This window comes from Oncorhynchus nerka, linkage group LG18, assembly GCF_034236695.1.
Source record: "Oncorhynchus nerka isolate Pitt River linkage group LG18, Oner_Uvic_2.0, whole genome shotgun sequence".
Lineage (NCBI taxonomy): Eukaryota > Metazoa > Chordata > Actinopteri > Salmoniformes > Salmonidae > Oncorhynchus > Oncorhynchus nerka.
In genome coordinates, this window is record NC_088413.1 from 30,194,661 (window position 1) to 30,212,250 (window position 17,590).

Here is a 17,590-nt window from a genome sequence, read left to right on the forward strand (position 1 = left end):
CTTCACCTTCCCCCCCTCCCCATCCCTCTTCCTCTTCACCTCCTCCCCCCTCCATATCCCTCTTCCCTCACCTCCCCTCCATATCCCTCTTCCCTTCCCCCTCTTCCCTTTCCCCTCCCCTCCATATCCCTCTTCCCCTTCACCTCCCCTCCATATCCCTCTTCCCCTTCACCTCCCCTCCATATCCTCTTCACCTCCCCCCTCCATATCCCCTCTTCCCTCCCTCCCCATCCCTCTTCCTCTTCACCCCCTCCTCCCCTCCCCATCCCTCTTCCTTCCCCTTCCACTTCACCTCCCCTCCATATCCATATCCCTCTTCCCCTTCACCTCCCCTCCATATCCCTCTTCCCCTTCACCTCCCCTCCATATCCCTCTTCCCCTTCACCTCCCCTCCATATCCCTCTTCACCTCCCTTCCATATCCCTCTTCACCTCCCCCTCCCCATCCTTCTCTTCACCTCCCCCTCTTCACCCTCCCTCCCCTCTTCCCCCTCCTCCCCCTCCCCTCTTCCCCTTCCATCCCTCCCCCTCCCCTCTCCCCCCATATCCCTCTTCCCCTTCACCTCCCCCTCCATATCCCTCTTCCCCTTCACCTCCCCCTCCCATCCCTCTTCCTCTTCACCTCCCCTCCCCATATCCCTCTTCCTCTTCACCTCCCTTCTCCTCCTCCATATCCCTCTTCCCTGCACCCCCCCCTCCATCCTCCCCCTTCACCCCCCTCCATATCCCCCTTCCCCTTCACCTCACCCCTTCCCTCCCTCCCCTCCATATCCCTCTTCCTCTTCACTTCCCCTCCATATCCCTCTTCCTCTTCCCTCCTCCCCCTCCTCCCCTTCCATATCCCTCTCTCCCTTCACCTCCCTCCATATCCCTCTTCCTCTTCACCTCCCTCTCCATATCCCTCTTCCTCTTCACCTCCTTCCTCCTCCCCTTCCATATCCCTCTCTCCTTCACCTCCCCTCCATATCCCTCTTCCTCTTCACCTCCCCTCCATATCCCTCTTCCTCTTCACCTCCCCTCCATATCCCTCCCTCTCCCCTTCACCTCCCCTCCATATCCCTCTTCCTCTTCACCTCCCCTCCATATCCCTCTTCCCCTTCACCTCCCCTCCATATCCCTCTTCCCCTTCACCTCCCCTCCATATCCCTCTTCCTCTTCACCTCCCCTCCATATCCCTCTTCCTTCACCTCCCTCCATATCCCTCTTCCCCTTCACCTCCCCCCTCCATATCCCTCTTCCTCTTCACCTCCCCTCCATATCCCTCTTCCTCTTCACCTCCCCTCCATATCCCTCTTCCTCTTCACCTCCCCATCCCTCTTCCTCTTCACCTCCCCTCCATATCCCTCTTCCCCTTCACCTCACCATCCCTCTTCCTCTTCACCTCCCCTCCCCCTTCATATCCCTCTTCCCCTTCACCTCCCCTCCATATCCCTCTTCCCCTTCACCTCCCCTCCATATCCCTCTTCCCCTTCACCTCCCCTCCATATCCCTCTTCCTCTTCACCTCCCCTCCATATCCCTCTTCCCCTTCACCTCCCATCCCTCTTCCTCTTCACCTCCCCTCCCCCCCCCATATCCCTCTTCCCCTTCACCTCCCATCCCTCTTCCTCTTCACCTCCCCTCCTCCCCCATATCCCTCTTCCCCTTCACCTCCCCTCCTCCCCCTCCATATCCCTCTTCACCTCCCATCCCTCTTCCTCTTCACCTCCCCCTCCTCCCCTCCATATCCCTCTTCCCCTTCACCTCCCATCCCTCTTCCTCCTCACCTCCCCTCCCTCCCCCATATCCCTCTTCCCCTTCACCTCCCCTCCCTCCCCCTCCATATCCCTCTTCCCCTTCACCTCCCATCCCTCTTCCTCTTCACCTCCCCTCCTCCCCCTTATCCCTCTTCCCCTTCACCTCCCCCTCCCCATCCCTCTTCCTCTTCACCTCCCCTCCTCCCCCTCCATATCCCTCTTCCTCTTCACCTCCCTCCATATCCCTCTTCCCCTTCACCCCCCTCCCATCCCTCTTCACCTCCCCTTCATATCCCTCTTCCTCTTCATCTCCCCTCCATATCCCTCTTCTCCTGCACCCCTCCCTCCTCCCCCTTCATATCCCTCTTCCTCTTCACCTCCCCTCCATATCCCTCTTCCCCTTCACCCCCTCCATATCCCCTTCCCCTTCACCTCCCTCTTCCCCTTCACCCCCTCCCTCTACCCCTTCACCCCCCTCCTCCCCCTCCATATCCCTCTTCCTCTTCACTTCCCCTCCATATCCCTCTTCCTCTTCACCTCCCCTCCATATCCCTCTTCCTTTTCACCTCCCCTCCTCCCCTTCCATATCCCCCTTCCCCTTTACCCCCCTCCTCCCCCTCCCCATCCCTCTTCCCCTTCACCCCCCTCCTCCCTCTACCCCTTCACCCCCCCCTCCTCCCCTCCATATCCCTCTTCCCCTTCCCCTTCACCCCCTCCTCCCTCTACCCCTTCACCCCCCCTCCCCCTCCATATCGCTATTCCCCTTCCCCTTCACCCCCTCCATATGCCTCTTCCTCTTCACCTCCCTCCATATCCCTCTTCCTCTTCACCTCCCCTCCATATCCCTCTTCCCCTTCACCCCCCCCAATCCCTCTTCCCCTTCACCCCTCCCCATCCCTCTTCCCCTTCACCCTCCCAATCCCTCTTCCCCTTCACCTCCTCCACATCCCTCTTCCCCTTCACCCCTCCCCTCCCCATCCCTCTTCCCCTTCACCTCCTCCCCATCCCTCTTCCCCTTCACCTCCTCCCCATCCCTCTTCCCCTTCACCCCTCCCCATCCCAGGAGCGCGGACCCTCCTCCGATACACACACTAGGAGAAAGGAGGGAGAGAAGTTGCTTTTAGCCGCTGTTGTAGCAACCATAGCAACAGTCTGTTTCTCATCCATTTGGATGTGAAGTGAAGATGAACTACCCCCCCCTGCTCCTCCCTCCCCTCTCTCTCATTCCATCCCACCAGAAACATGGGTGTTTTCTTCCCTTCCTCCTCTCTTCTAGGCTCCCGTCCCCCAAATAGAGACAGTTATGGATTCACACATTTGATTTGATTTTATTCTATTGTTCCTATTTTGGGGGGTTTTAAAATGCAGAGACGGCTCTGAAAATGTCTTATTTTCCCTCCTCCCTTCCTCTTCTGCCCTGTGAAATAATTCACTACTAGACATCAAAATGTGAATTATTCACCGGGTGCTTCCTTCTGCGGTGACCTGAAAAATGCCCAAGCCACACTCATACACACGAACACGTTGTACACACACACTCATACACACACACTCATACACACGAACACGTTGTACATACACACTCATACACACACACTCATACACACAAACACGTTGTACATACACACTCATACACACACACTCATACACACGAACACGTTGTACATACACACTCATACACACACACTCATACACACGAACACGTTGTACATACACACTCATACACACACACTCATACACACGAACACGTTGTACATACACACTCATACACACACACTCATACACACGAACACGTTGTACATACACACTCATACACACACACTCATACACACGAACACGTTGTACATACACACTCATACACACACACTCATACACACGAACACGTTGTACATACACACTCATACACACACACTCATACACACGAACACGTTGTACATACACACTCATACACACACACTCATACACACGAAAACACTGTACATACACACTCATACACACACACTCATACACACGAACACGTTGTACATACACACTCATACACACACACTCATACACACACACTCATACACACACACTCATACACACGAACACGTTTTACATACACACTCATACACACACACTCATACACACACACTCATACACACACACACTCATACACACACACTCATACACACACACTCATACACACACAGACTCATACACACACACTCATACACACGAACACGTTGTACATACACAGGCTGGCAAGTGCTGTGTGTGCGCGCGCATGCGTGTGCATGGGAGTGTGTATGTGCGTATAGTATGTCTGTGTGAATGTGTACTGAATGTGCACGTACGCAGGTATGTGTACTGTACATCCAAATATCTCAGTCTCCATCTCTCTGCTTCTACTCCATGTATTACGTTAGGTAAGAACGGGTACATCTACTTCTTACCTCGCATCACTTTCCCTCTCTGTCCCACTACTCCAGGTATTACGGTAGATAAGAACGGGTACATCTACTTCTTACCTCGCATCACTTTCCCTCTCTGTCCCACTACTCCAGGTATTACGGTAGATAAGAACGGGTACATCTACTTCTTACCTCTCATCACTTTCCCTCTCTGTCCCACTACTCCAGGTATTACGGTAGATAAGAACGGGTACATATACTTCTTACCTCTCATCACTTTCCCTCTCTGCTCCACTACTCCAGGTATTACGGTAGATAAGAACGGGTACATCTACCTCTCATCACTTTCCCTCTCTGCCCCACTACTCCAGGTATTACGGTAGATAAGAACGGGTACATCTACTTCTTACCTCTCATCACTTTCCCTCTCTGTCCCACTACTCCAGGTGTTACGGTAGATAAGAACGGGTACATCTACTTCTTACCTCTCATCACTTTCGCTCTCTGTCCCACTACTCCAGGTATTACGGTAGATAAGAACGGGTACATCTACTTCTTACCTCTCATCACTTTCCCTCTCTGTCCCACTACTCCAGGTATTACGGTAGATAAGAACGGGTACATCTACTTCTTACCTCTCATCACTTTCCCTCTCTGTCCCACTACTCCAGGTATTACGGTAGATAAGAACGGGTACATCTACTTCTTACCTCTCATCACTTTCCCTCTCTGTCCCACTACTCCAGGTATTACGGTAGATAAGAACGGGTACATCTACTTCTTACCTCTCATCACTTTCCCTCTCTGTCCCACTACTCCAGGTATTACGGTAGATAAGACCGGGTACATCTACTTCTTACCTCTCATCACTTTCCCTCTCTGTCCCACTACTCCAGGTATTACGGTAGATAAGAACGGGTACATCTACTTCGTAGACGGGACCATGATCAGGAAGGTGGATCGTAACGGGATCATCTCCACCCTGTTGGGCTCCAACGACCTCACCTCAGCACGACCCCTGACCTGTGACACCAGCATGCACATCAGACAGGTGGGTCACATGCACACAGGGGCATCCACCTGAACACGAACACACACCAAACCTCCAGTGTTTGCTGGACTCACTTTATCTTAATGGCGGCCCTGAGTCATCGTTCAGAACCATACATATACAAACATGGTTCTATCACCCTTTACTATATACATTCAGTCCATATAGCCTCTTTGATGTAGACTGTAGTAGATGATGTGGCTGGCTAGTATTGACAGGGGTGTTGTCTCATCTGAGAGAACCAGTGTTCTCCTCTACTGAGTGGCAGTGCCTATTAAAGGCCTAAAGCTCCCCCTGCTGGCCGCTCGCTATACCCCAAACCTGCCCCCAGTCAACCAGCACAGCTGAACTCTGCCCTATGGCGTAGATTACAGTGCCAGGGTTGGGGACGATTCCATTTCAATTCAACCAATTCAGGAAGTAAACTGAAATTACACAATGAGAAAAACATTTTTTAACTATTAAACTTAAATAATAGCCTGGGTGTTTTATTTGCTTAAATCACTGAAAACAACTGTTGCTTATTAGAGACAGGCTTTTATTTGAGTCTATTTCCTTAGTGCACACAGCTTTTGCTCATTTGCACATTTCCTGCACTGATGTCTTATCATTTACACACTGTGTCACGTTTCTTTTGTCTTATTATATATATTTTAAAAAACATTCAAAACTTTTCCTTGTGCATTTTCGTCGGTTCTGCCGATTTCTAGGGCTCTGTACTCTCGAAGCTCTTGACTGTTTTTGTGCTTGTCAGTTAGCTAGCAGTTCTCCGCTGTTAGCAGCCAATGGCTAGCAGTTTCTTACGGGCGATATAAACTGATGATTGTCAAAAATGTTCGAGTCATTACTGAATTATTCAATGTAAAAAATCAAGCATTAAACCTTGTAAACAATTCATTTCGACCCGGCGTTTATTTGAAAGAGGCTTTTATTTACTGAAATGTGTGCAGTTGCTCAGCTATTAAAAGGGACAGGTGATTATTTGAAACTCGGCATCTAATTGAGGTTTTACAGTTGTTCACTTCCCGAATTGCCAAATTGAAATGGAACTGACCCCAACCCCAAACAGCACTATGGCCCTCAGCCTCAGCTCTTTCTACGGGCCAAATCCAACTCCAGGTATTTCAGGGTCCGGTTTGGATCTCACTTTATTGTTGAAAGACAGGAATCATCTGAGGATTAAGAGGGAACAGGATGTGTCAATCATAATACTGTTCCTGAAAGTGGCCTTTTACGAGGCGCTTTTCCTGGATTATCCAATCAGAGTGGGCTATTTGGAGCTTTAGGGAAGCACTGAAGTGGGTTATCTTGAGTGATAGGCTGCTGGTGGTGCTGTCTAGATGGTGGTAGTTTTGTTGATGTTTTTTTTGCCAAACTGAGAGAGTCCAAGAGAATGTCAGTTTTCTGACTGAAAGTATATTGACAGTGTTCTGAACTAATGTGAAGCATAACCAGTGTGGGCAAGTCAGGTATTTGGTGTGTTGTCTCTGAGTCCCCTGTGTCTTCCACTGCTAGCTAGATCAATGTGTGTGTGTGTGTGTGTGTGTGTGTGTGTGTGTGTGTGTGTGTGTGTGTGTGTGCCCTGAGCTACCCCTATATCAATCCTCGCTACACCTCACTTCCTCCGATTCCCCGTCTCTCAAAACAGACAGAGACAGATTCACTCAGATCATTCTTCTCCATCTCTCCATCCCTCTCTTCCTTTCTTCTTTGGACTCACTCCTCCTCCTTCTCATCCTCTTCTCCTCTGTCACAATCACAGAGCGGGGGAGAGAGTCCCCTGTGACAAAGAGAGAGAGAAACAGAGAGTTGAGTTATTCAGAGAGGAACATATATGCAGTACCCATGGGTCCGGGGGGAAGAATGGGGAAGAGACACAGTGTAGCGCAGCCAGCCAGGGAGGGAGAAGAAGTATGGTTGCGTCCCAAATGGCACCTTATTCCCTAGATAGTGCACTAAATAGGGAACAGGGTGCCATTTGGCAAGCAGCCTGGGACTCACTGGAGCAAAAACAAACCGAAGACAGCTCTGTGTCAGATAAAACAGGCAGCAGAAACACTGCAACCCCCAACCACTGTCACCTCAACATGGCGGTGGTATGAAATAAAATGTTCCCATACACATGCTGTACTGTAGAGAGGGGATTCCCCTCCAAAGCCTCAGTGCTTTCAAGGCTATACCACTCTCTCTCTCCAGCTCTCTCTCTCTCCAGCTCACTCTCTCCAGCTCACTCTCTCCAACTCTCTCTCTCAACTCTCTCTCTCTAGTTCTCTCTCTCCAGCTCTCTCTCTCTCCAGCTCTCTCTCTCCAGCTCTCTCTCTCCAGCTCACTCTCTCCAACTCTCTCTCTCTAGTTCTCTCTCTCCAGCTCTCTCTCTCTCCAGCTCTCTCTCCATTTCTTTCTCTCCAGCTCTCTCTCTCCAGCTCTCTCTCTCCAACTCTCTCTCTCCAGCTCTCTCTCTCCAGGAGCTATGTTGAGAAGTTGACGATTGAACTCTGCCGTGCGCTGCAGTGGCTACCAACTGATGATTTTGGGCATCTGAATAGACAGGAACGCTCTGTTGTCATTTCACTTTCCTCCACTTCCATTTCCACAGGGGGGAAAAGCAGGGGTTAAGTATTTGTAGCACTTTGAGAGGCGAAGGAAGAAACACAGTCTGTCTTCCAGTCACTGCATGGTACCAAGTGCCCAAATAGTGTCTCTTTATTTCAGCTTTATCCATGTATAATGTATGGCCTGTAACTGGCATGGAAGAGCTTTCATGTGGTCGAGCTAAAGGCTAAAAGCGTCATTAGCTTTTAATGGTCCTCTGCTGAAGCGCTTAACCTGCCAGGTCACTCAGGGTCGGGGGTGAGGTGAAGACGTCGAAGACAGCAGATCCCTAACTACCGCTGTGCCCGGAGCTCTACAACACACTAATGGTGCAGAAGTGTGTGTGTGTTTTGGGGGGTGGTTGGGCTGGGGAGCGGGAGTGTGTGTGTGTTCTCTTCATATCATCTTTACCATCACATTTTGTCCGCCAGCATACCCTGCTCCTCCACCGGGAGATGGAAAGAGAATGAGAGAGAAGTCTCGTTGAGACTATAAAACTTTAACGTTTACGTCTCCCTTTCTCTCTCCTCTTTGTTTTGCCAGCAGAGAGTTGCTTCCCTCGGGCGATGAGGGAGCGCATCATTTCGCAGAGCGTGTGTCGGGGTGTGCGTGCGTGTGTGTGTGCATGCGTAAGTGAGTGTGGGCCTGCATGTGTGTGTGCGCGCGTGTGTGTGTGTGTTTGTCTTTAAAATGTAATAAATGACCCGGTGGCTGATTTAGATTGAATCAGAGCGAAGCACACAATGTATAAGTCCTGAGAAGTAAAGGATCCTTCTTCATCAGTGTCACAGCCAGACGCTCAGGGGGGGTAGGGGGGGCAGAGGGGGCTGGGGGGGTAGAGCAGCACTAGCCTCACATCTCATCTGTTCTGTCTTTGTGGGTTGATTTGTTTGTTTCTGTCATCTTTACGGAACTTTTGCGAAGAGTTTTCACTCCTTCAGGCTAATAAAGGTTCTGGTTGATTTCTTTTTCTTCTCCTTTCAGTGGATGTAAATTGTTCAGTGTTTTTGGAGTCTGCAATGTCTTTTTGGTTACGTGTGGGTCCACAGTACGGCTAGCTGTCTCCCTTGGCGTCGGATAATGAGGATCCTAATGAATCTAATCTCTGCTGTAGGTTCGTCTGGAGTGGCCCACAGCTCTGGCCATCAACCCCATGGATAATTCCATCTATGTCCTGGACAACAACGTGGTGCTGCAGATCACTGAGAACAGACAGGTGACCATCACACGCCCACATAGGAGCACTTCTATTACATACGCAAATACGTTCATGCTGGTAGTGGGAACAATGCATGATGGGTAAGGCGAGATGGAAGGATGCACCGACGCATTGGGGCTGAATAAGCCTTGGCCAAGATACTGGTCGCCTCTTTGACTTGTTTTGTTGCTGTGTCCCAACAGGTGCGCATCGTGGCGGGACGCCCCATGCACTGCCAGGTGCCGGGTATAGAATACACGCTGGGCAAGCGGGCGGTGCAGACCATGCTGGAGGGAGCTGCCGCCATCGCCCTCTCCTACAGTGGCGTGCTCTACATCGCCGAGACTGATGAGAAGAAGATACACCGCATCCGCCAGGTCATATAGTCCTGTAATATAGTACAATGATATGTCATGAGATGCAAACGAAAAGGGGGGGGAAAGACCAAGAACAACGTACTGTTGTATTTGTCGTTCTGGCTGGCACTGCTTTTGCAGCCTATTTTGAATATCTTTCAATGATTGTTATGCCATTGTTTTTACCCTCGTTGCACTGATTGTAAGTGGCTGTGGATCAGAGCATTCTGCTAAATGATTCAACTTCACATGTAAATGTAGGTGTCCACGGGCGGCGATATCACGCCTTTGGCCGGAGCTCTGTCCGACTGCGACTGCAAGAACGACGCCAACTGCGACTGCTACCAGACGGGCGACGGCTACGCCAAAGACGCCCGCCTCAACTCGCCCTCCTCGCTGGTCGTCTCGCCCGACGGTACGCTCTACGTGGCCGACCTGGGCAACATCCGCATCCGCGCCGTCCGCCGCAACCAACCGCCGTCGGGCTCCGCCGTGTCCGGCCCGGGCTCCTTCGAGGTGGCCTCGCCGTCGTCCCAGGAGCTCTACGTGTTTGATTCCAACGGAACCCACCAGTTCACCATGTCTCTCGTCACCGGGGACTACAAGTACAACTTCAGCTATAGCAACGAGGAGGACATTACAGCCGTAACGGATAGTAGTGGCAACACCTTGAGGATCCGCCGCGACCCCAACCGGATGCCGGTGCGGATCGTTGCCCCGGACAACCAGGTGATCTGGCTGACAATCGGGACCAATGGCGGGTTGAAGACACTGACGGCCCAGGGACAGGAGCTGGTGCTGTTCACCTACCACGGCAACAGTGGGCTGCTCGCCACCAAGACCATACAGATAGGATGGACCACCTTCTATGAGTAAGTAGTACTTACTGACCAGCAAAGACTTGGGGCTCCATCCTGACTGATTATTTGACTGACTGACTGACTGATCTGCCTGACTGACTGACTGATAAACTGACTGACTATCTGACTGATGAACTGACTGACTATCTGCCTGACTGACTATCTGACTGACTGACACTCTGACTCATAAACTGACTGTCTGAAATCTGACTCATAGACTGACTGACTATCTAACTGACTATCTGACTGGTTGACAATCTGACTCATGAACTGACTGACAATCTGACTCATAAACTGACTGACTATCTGACTGACTGACAATCTGACTCATAAACTGACTGACTATCCGACTGACAATCTGACTCATAAACTGACTGACTATCTGACTGACTATCTGACTGACTGACAATCTGATTCATAAACTGTTTCTGACTCATAAACTGACTGACTATCTGACTGACTGTCTGACTGACTGACAATCTGACTCATAAACTGACTGACTATCTGACTGACAATCTAACTCATAAACTGACTGACTATCTGACTGACAATCTGACTCATAAACTGACTGACAATCTGACTCATAAACTGACTGACTATCTGACTGACTGACAATCTGACTCATAAATTGACTGACTACCTGACTGACAATCTGACTCATAAACTGACTGACTATCTGACTGACTATCTGACTGACTGACAATCTGACTCATAAACTGACTGACTATCTGACTGAGTGACAATCTGACTCATAAACTGACTGACTATCTGACTGACAATCTGACTCATAAACTGACTGACTATCTGACTGACTATCTGACTGACTGACAATCTGACTCATAAACTGACAGACTATCTGACTGACAATCTGACTCATAAACTGACTGACTATCTGACTGACAATCTGACTCATAAACTGACTGACTATCTGACTGACTGACAATCTGACTCATAAACTGACTGACTATCTGACTGAGTGATAATCTGACTCATAAACTGACTGACTATCTGACTGACAATCTGACTCATAAACTGACTGACTATCTGACTGACTATCTGACTGACTGACAATCTGACTCATAAACTGACAGACTATCTGACTGACAATCTGACTCATAAACTGACTGACTATCTGACTGACTATCTGACTCATAAACTGACTGACTATCTGACTGACAATCTGACTCATAAACTGACTGACTATCTGACTGACAATCTGACTCATAAACTGACTAACTATCTGACTCACAAACTGACTGACTATCTGACTCATAAACTGACTGCCCCACTGGTTGTGTTTCAGAAATCTGCTATAAGAGAAGTCTCTCTCCCTCTGTTGTCCCCTAAGACTGTGTAAGGAAATGTCAGTGTCCCCCTTTTTGTGAGTGTCCCTTATCCCGTAAGTCCTAACTCTGACAGCATGAAGATGTCCTTCATCATCCTATACCATCTAGTGATTGGCTGTGTGTATACTATAGAGCCAGCAGCCATCTTTTCTGCACTTCCATCTGATCTGTATCAGTAAGACAGGAGCTGATCAATGCCTGCTCAGCAAAACCATGTCACACACACACACTCACATACACACACATACCCTTACACACACGCCACACAACTCAGGGGACATCTTCATAGAAAACTTTCCGTTCCGTTTCACCTTGTACTGTACCACGTTCCAACACATGGAGGAATAGTTGTAAATTATACAGTGTGTGTGTGTGTGTGTGTGTGTGTCATGCTTGGAGGAGAGCTCATCTGGGAGCCACACCCACTGTCACCATGGAGGAAATATGGAGGGAGAACAGAGAGAGGAGATAAAGAAGAGTGTGAGACAGAGAGAGTCACAAAGTGCCTGTTACTCCCAGAGCAGACATACACCATCAGACACAGGGCTGTCACTACATCTCTCTCTAAATCTGATAGTAGGCTAGCTCAGACACACACAAACACACACACTGACACTCCCTCCAGGTACCAAAATAGACTCCCAACCATATGGGACAGCAAAGGCCCTAGTCAGCTAGCCAGGCAGTGTGTTCCACCATACTACAGCTTCCATAGCCCAAAACTTTTACCACAGAGCCCTTGTCAAAAAGACTGCCTCTGAGTCTGAACCCAAACCCTGACCCCTATCCCCTCGTACAAACCAGCAGCCATTCATACATCGTCCCCTCAACCTGCTACCCGCTGACTCTCTATTCAACATCACAATGCCAGAGGAAGTCGTTGACTACAGTTCTACAGTGTCTGACTGTATCCTTAAATACATGTACAAAAACAAACAAATGTTTCCTGATCTTTCTCTCAGATATAGGAGAGACACTTCAGAACAAACTGCCTTTTGATATTTTTGATGGGACTATTTGTTGTTCCATGTAGTGAATCTGTTATTCAGTGTGATTGTATGGGCTAATAGCAGTAAAGATACAAATATATATTTTTGGGGATACTTCAAGGGGTCTTAAAATTCCAAATCAAATAGCTAAATATTTATTGGAAGGACAGTCTTAAAACAATTCCATATAACTTTATTTTCCTATTTTTCTCCTATTTTTCTCCCCCTCTCTGTCTCCCTTCTCTCTGTCTTCTCCTCTCTCTCTCTCTTCTCTCCTTCTCCCTCTCTCTGTCTTCTCTCCCTCTCTCTCTGTCTCTCTTCTCTCTCTCTGTCTTCTCTGTCTTCTCTCCTCTCTCTGTCTTCTCCTCTCTCTGTCTTCTCTCCTTCCTCTGTCTTCCCTCCTCTCTCTCTGTCTTCTCTCCCTCTCTCTCTCTCTGTCTTCTCTCCTCTCTCTCTGTCTTCTCTCCTCTCTCTCTGTCTTCTCTCTTCTCTCTCTCTCTTCTCTCCTCTCTCTCTGTCTTCTCTCCTTCTCTCTGTCTTCTCTCCTCTCTCTCTGTCTTCTCTCCTCTCTCACGTTCTCTTCTTTCTTTCTTTCTTTCTTTCTATCTATCTCCATTCCCTCCAGTTATGACAGTGAGGGTCGTCTAACCAACGTGACATTCCCTACGGGGGTGGTGACCAACCTGCACGGGGACATGACCGGGGCCATCACGGTGGACATTGAGACGTCCGGCCGTGACGAGGACGTCAGCATCACCACCAACCTCTCCTCCATTGACTCCTTCTACACACTGGTCCAGGGTAAGTAGAGGTGGGGAGGTGTGTGTGTGTGTGTGTGTGTGTGTGTGTGTGTGTGTGTGTGTGTGTGTTTACACATATCTGTGTGTCTCAACGTTGTGAGTGCCAATCATTAATATTAATGCGCCACGTTGATAAACCAACAGCATTGATTAGTCGAACGTCAACACAATATTAATGACTTCACCAATTACTCAATGGGCATTAATCCCTGATCCCCTTTCATTATTAAAGAGGTCATAAAATAAAGACAGCTCAGAGATCAATATACTTAATCATACAACAGTAACTGTCTGTTTGTAGACAGAGGAGAGGAGAGGAGAGGAGAGGAGAGGAGAGGAGAGGAGAGGAGAGGAGAGGAGGGGAGGAGGGAGGGGAGGAGAGGGGAGGGGTGAGAGGAACCTTGAAGGGTTCTATCAATGCAGGCCCAACATAGGAATCTTCCATCCTTGTAACAGATGGGGAGAATGTGGTTCTCAAATCTGAAATCAGATGTTGCTTATTTAAGCAATAAGGTCCGAGGGGGTGTGGTATATGACCAATATTCCACAATATTACAAAGACTGTTCTTATGCACGATGCAGTACCTGGAGTACCTGGATACAGCCCTTAGGCATGGTATATTGGCAATGTACCACAAACGCCCGAGGTGCCTTATTGCTATTATAAACTGGTTACCAACGTAATTATAGGATTAAAAATGTCGTCCCCACGGAATACGGTCTGATATACCACGGCTGTCGGCATTCAGGACTCGAACTAAAACACTTTCGACTTTCTCTCCACCACAGACCAACTAAGGAACAGCTACCAGGTGGGCTACGACCACTCTCTGAGGGTGATCTATGCCAACGGGATGGACACACACTACCAGACGGAGCCCCACATCCTGGCGGGCGCCGCCAACCCCACGGTGGCACGGAGGAACATGACGCTGCCCGGGGAGAACGGGCAGAACCTGGTGGAGTGGCGCTTCCGCAAAGAGCAGACCCGGGGGAAAGTCATCGTGTTCGGGAGGAAGCTCAGGGTGAGAAGGGAGGATGGTGGCGGCCTTTTTATATGGATTGTTTTTTTGTTTAAGCCGCAAAGTCAATTAGCTATATCATCTAAATATATGGAGAGGTAAATGAGGTATTTGGTCTTGATTTAGGCATAAGGCTAAAGAGGAGCTGCCATTTTGTTTTGTAGGCAGATATGGAGGTTGGGGCTTTCTTTAAAAAAAATGTTTGCTGTGACAGCTTGGCACCTTTCACACACTTCCCAACATGCATAGCTGGTTAAAACATCATTACTACCTGTCTAGGGGTTTCTGATGTGGATTCTAGCAGTTGGGGTTTCACTCTCTTCCCTCTGAGGTGATTTAGTCAGATCTTTGGCTGCCACTTCCTTCTCGTTTTTACCACGTCGTTATTCAAACATAGGCTACAATATAGGACGGGTCTTGGTTGGGGTTTGTTGCTAACTACAATATGGATTTAACCACTGAAAGGAGTGAGACTATTTTCCATATCAAATAGTCTTCGGTTCATTGTCAGCCTTTCCGTCTCCTCGTTATCACCATCTAATTAGTGTCAGTTTGTCAGCGGGGGACGACGATGCGTTATTGTCGGAATGTTTTGTCTCCTCCAACATCAAAGACAATATCTGAAAGTCATTACCATCTATCCAACAAAAGGAAAGGTAGACTTCTGTTTTCCTGCTGACTCCTCGAGGGGTCATCCCCTAATTCCCATATCGGATTCCTCCGCTATGTGAACTAAAGCTAATGGGACACACAACGACACAAGCACACACTTCCTGCTACATCTAATGGTGGGGTTGCATATTCTGAGCCGTTCCCTCTGTCAGAGAAGAGGGCTGGTCTCCAAGGTGTTAACCACTCCTCCTTCCAGTGTCTGTCTTCATCTCTCTCTCTCTCTCTCTCCAAAGACGACTCTGTATGTCCCAAATGGCACCCTATTCCCTATACAGTGCACCACTTTTGACCAAGACCCATAGGGACACTGTATGTGCACTATGTAGAGAGTAGGGTGGCATTTGGGAAGCACTTTATTTCTGTCTGGATCTCAGCCTCCTCGTCTCATTACTGAAGAATGTCCAGGAGGAATCAGGGGCCTTCGCTTACAACAAAAAAACTACATGAAGGCCATATTGACATCTATCCTCTGCTGTTTTTTCTCTCGTTCCCTCACTATGCTGGCAACATGAAAATCTGATGGTGGTGCGGGCATGTAGGCTAGGTGGGTGTCCCCACGGCATTCATCCCAGCAGGAAGTGACATGCTTTCTTATGGGGAATAAATTGAGGCCGAGGTCACGTTCTGTTGGCTAGTGTCTCGGTGTGTCTCGGAGGCATTCCGAAGGCCCCTGTCATCTTCAAATGAGTCACAGCTCCCACTAGGCTGAGAGAGAAACGGCATGGTCTCCACCACAATATTATTCTCACTCTCTCTCGCTCTCTTTCTTGGTCATTCTGGATCTCTCTTTTTCTTTCTCTCGCTTTCTCATTCTCTCTGTCTCTCCACCTCGCTGAATTCCTAGGGGGGGGGGTGATTTGTAAAAGCAGTCAAGAGCAAGAGTTTGAACACACGCCAGCCAGTCTCTCACTTTAATGAATCTCCCTTCACAAAAACGGCTAATCAAATGCTAAGAATCCCTTAAATGAATTTAGTGTCGGTCTTGAGAATCGATCACGGTAAACAGCGGTTTAAACAAACAGCGGGGTCATTGTGAGGCGATAAATAGCGGTTCTGTGTCGGGAATTTACTTTGAAAGCCGGTTCAGTTCACAGTTTCATCATTTCTCCTGTGTGTTTGTTAGATTTTTGTTTTAAAAGTTCAACAATCTGTCCGAATCTGAATAAAGTCGAAAAAATGTTTTGTTAATAAACATTACTCCTTAGACTGCAAACCTTTTTATTGTATTTGTACAATATTTAAGCTAAAACTGTCCAACCCTTCTTCTTTTCTCTCAAGGTGAACGGCAGAAACCTTCTCTCGGTGGATTACGACCGAACTCTCCGGACAGAAAAGATCTACGACGACCACAGGAAGTTCCTGCTGAAGATCGTGTATGACACCCAGGGCCACCCTACTCTGTGGGTCCCCAGCAGTAAGCTGCTGTCAGTCAACCTTACCTACTCCAGCACGGGGCAGGTGACCAGCCTACAGAGGGGTCCCACCACAGAGAAGGTGGAGTACGATGGTCAAGGGAGGATTGTGTCCCGAGTGTTCGCCGATGGAAAGACCTGGAGTTATACATACCTGGATAAGGTAGGAAATAGGGATGATCAACTAGATTCTGAACCGGATGGTCAGGGGGGCCGGGACATCATTTGTAGACTGCAAATTGACCGCGATAAGCCCAAACAGATATCACGTTTGACTAAAACGTAATCATTTCAAACCTTGCTTACATTTGTGTACAATCACGTGTGTCTCTATTATGCGTGGGACTCCTTTTCTACAGAGTTCTTCAATGACAATCACTTGGTGCTGTGTCTTTACAGTCTTTGACATTTTATTGCTCAGAAAACGTGCTGTCGGTTGTGGAAACGTGCTGCCTGTTGAAAAACCCACACACACATACACATACACACACTCTGGTGCCATGATCAGCAACACCAGAAAACACCCCATATTGACGATGCACAAAAACGTTGTGAAAAAGTACTTGATGACTAAGTGTGAATGCACTTGCATCGCCAATCTATTGCATTCCAACTGGTGTTAGCTGAACCGGCATGGTCAATGTCAAACGCAGCGCCGCTTGTTTACTGTCAAAATGTCCCCCTTAAACTCCACTCCGCTGTGTGCTAAAGCATTAGTGTTCCTACACCCTGGCATTACGGCATCAGGTGCTAAGTACAATGTGATTCTCCCCTATGCACGCCCAGTAAGCTTTACCCATACACCCACACACACACACACAACCACTGTCTGTCCCTCTTTAACCAGAGACGAGCTGGTCTCCTGTGACAAAAGGATTAGTGGTGGGAATAGTCGTCTATTTTCATTGTCAGCACAAAAAACACAAGGTTATTTTCTGAAGATGAAAACAGTGGGGGGAAAGCCACAAAAGTAATTGAAGGCCCCCTTGAAAGCTATGAGTGTCAAAACAGAAAAGATGTTTGAAAAATATACAAGGGAATCTGCACAGACTATAAAAGGACCATATTCCCTTTAGGTAGTAAGGGATATATAGAGAAAGAGACAAAGAGAGGGAGGGAGGGAGAGAGAGAGAGAGAGAGAGAGCAACAGCAGGGAGATAAAACG

At 48.6% G+C, this 17,590-nt stretch overlaps 1 protein-coding gene across 3 annotated transcripts in view; it reads left to right on the plus strand.

Moving 5' to 3' along the window:
• LOC115146713 (teneurin-3) overlaps positions 1-17,590 on the plus strand; it is a 339,724-nt gene that overhangs the window by 309,457 nt on the left and 12,677 nt on the right. For all 3 annotated transcript variants that reach the window (XM_065003929.1, XM_065003930.1, XM_065003931.1), the window contains 7 exons: positions 5,024-5,178; positions 8,885-8,986; positions 9,172-9,345; positions 9,586-10,196; positions 13,145-13,320; positions 14,109-14,344; positions 16,292-16,588. In XM_065003929.1, the coding sequence (XP_064860001.1) occupies positions 5,024-5,178; positions 8,885-8,986; positions 9,172-9,345; positions 9,586-10,196; positions 13,145-13,320; positions 14,109-14,344; positions 16,292-16,588 (1,751 nt within the window). The remainder of the gene's footprint in view (positions 1-5,023; positions 5,179-8,884; positions 8,987-9,171; positions 9,346-9,585; positions 10,197-13,144; positions 13,321-14,108; positions 14,345-16,291; positions 16,589-17,590) is intronic.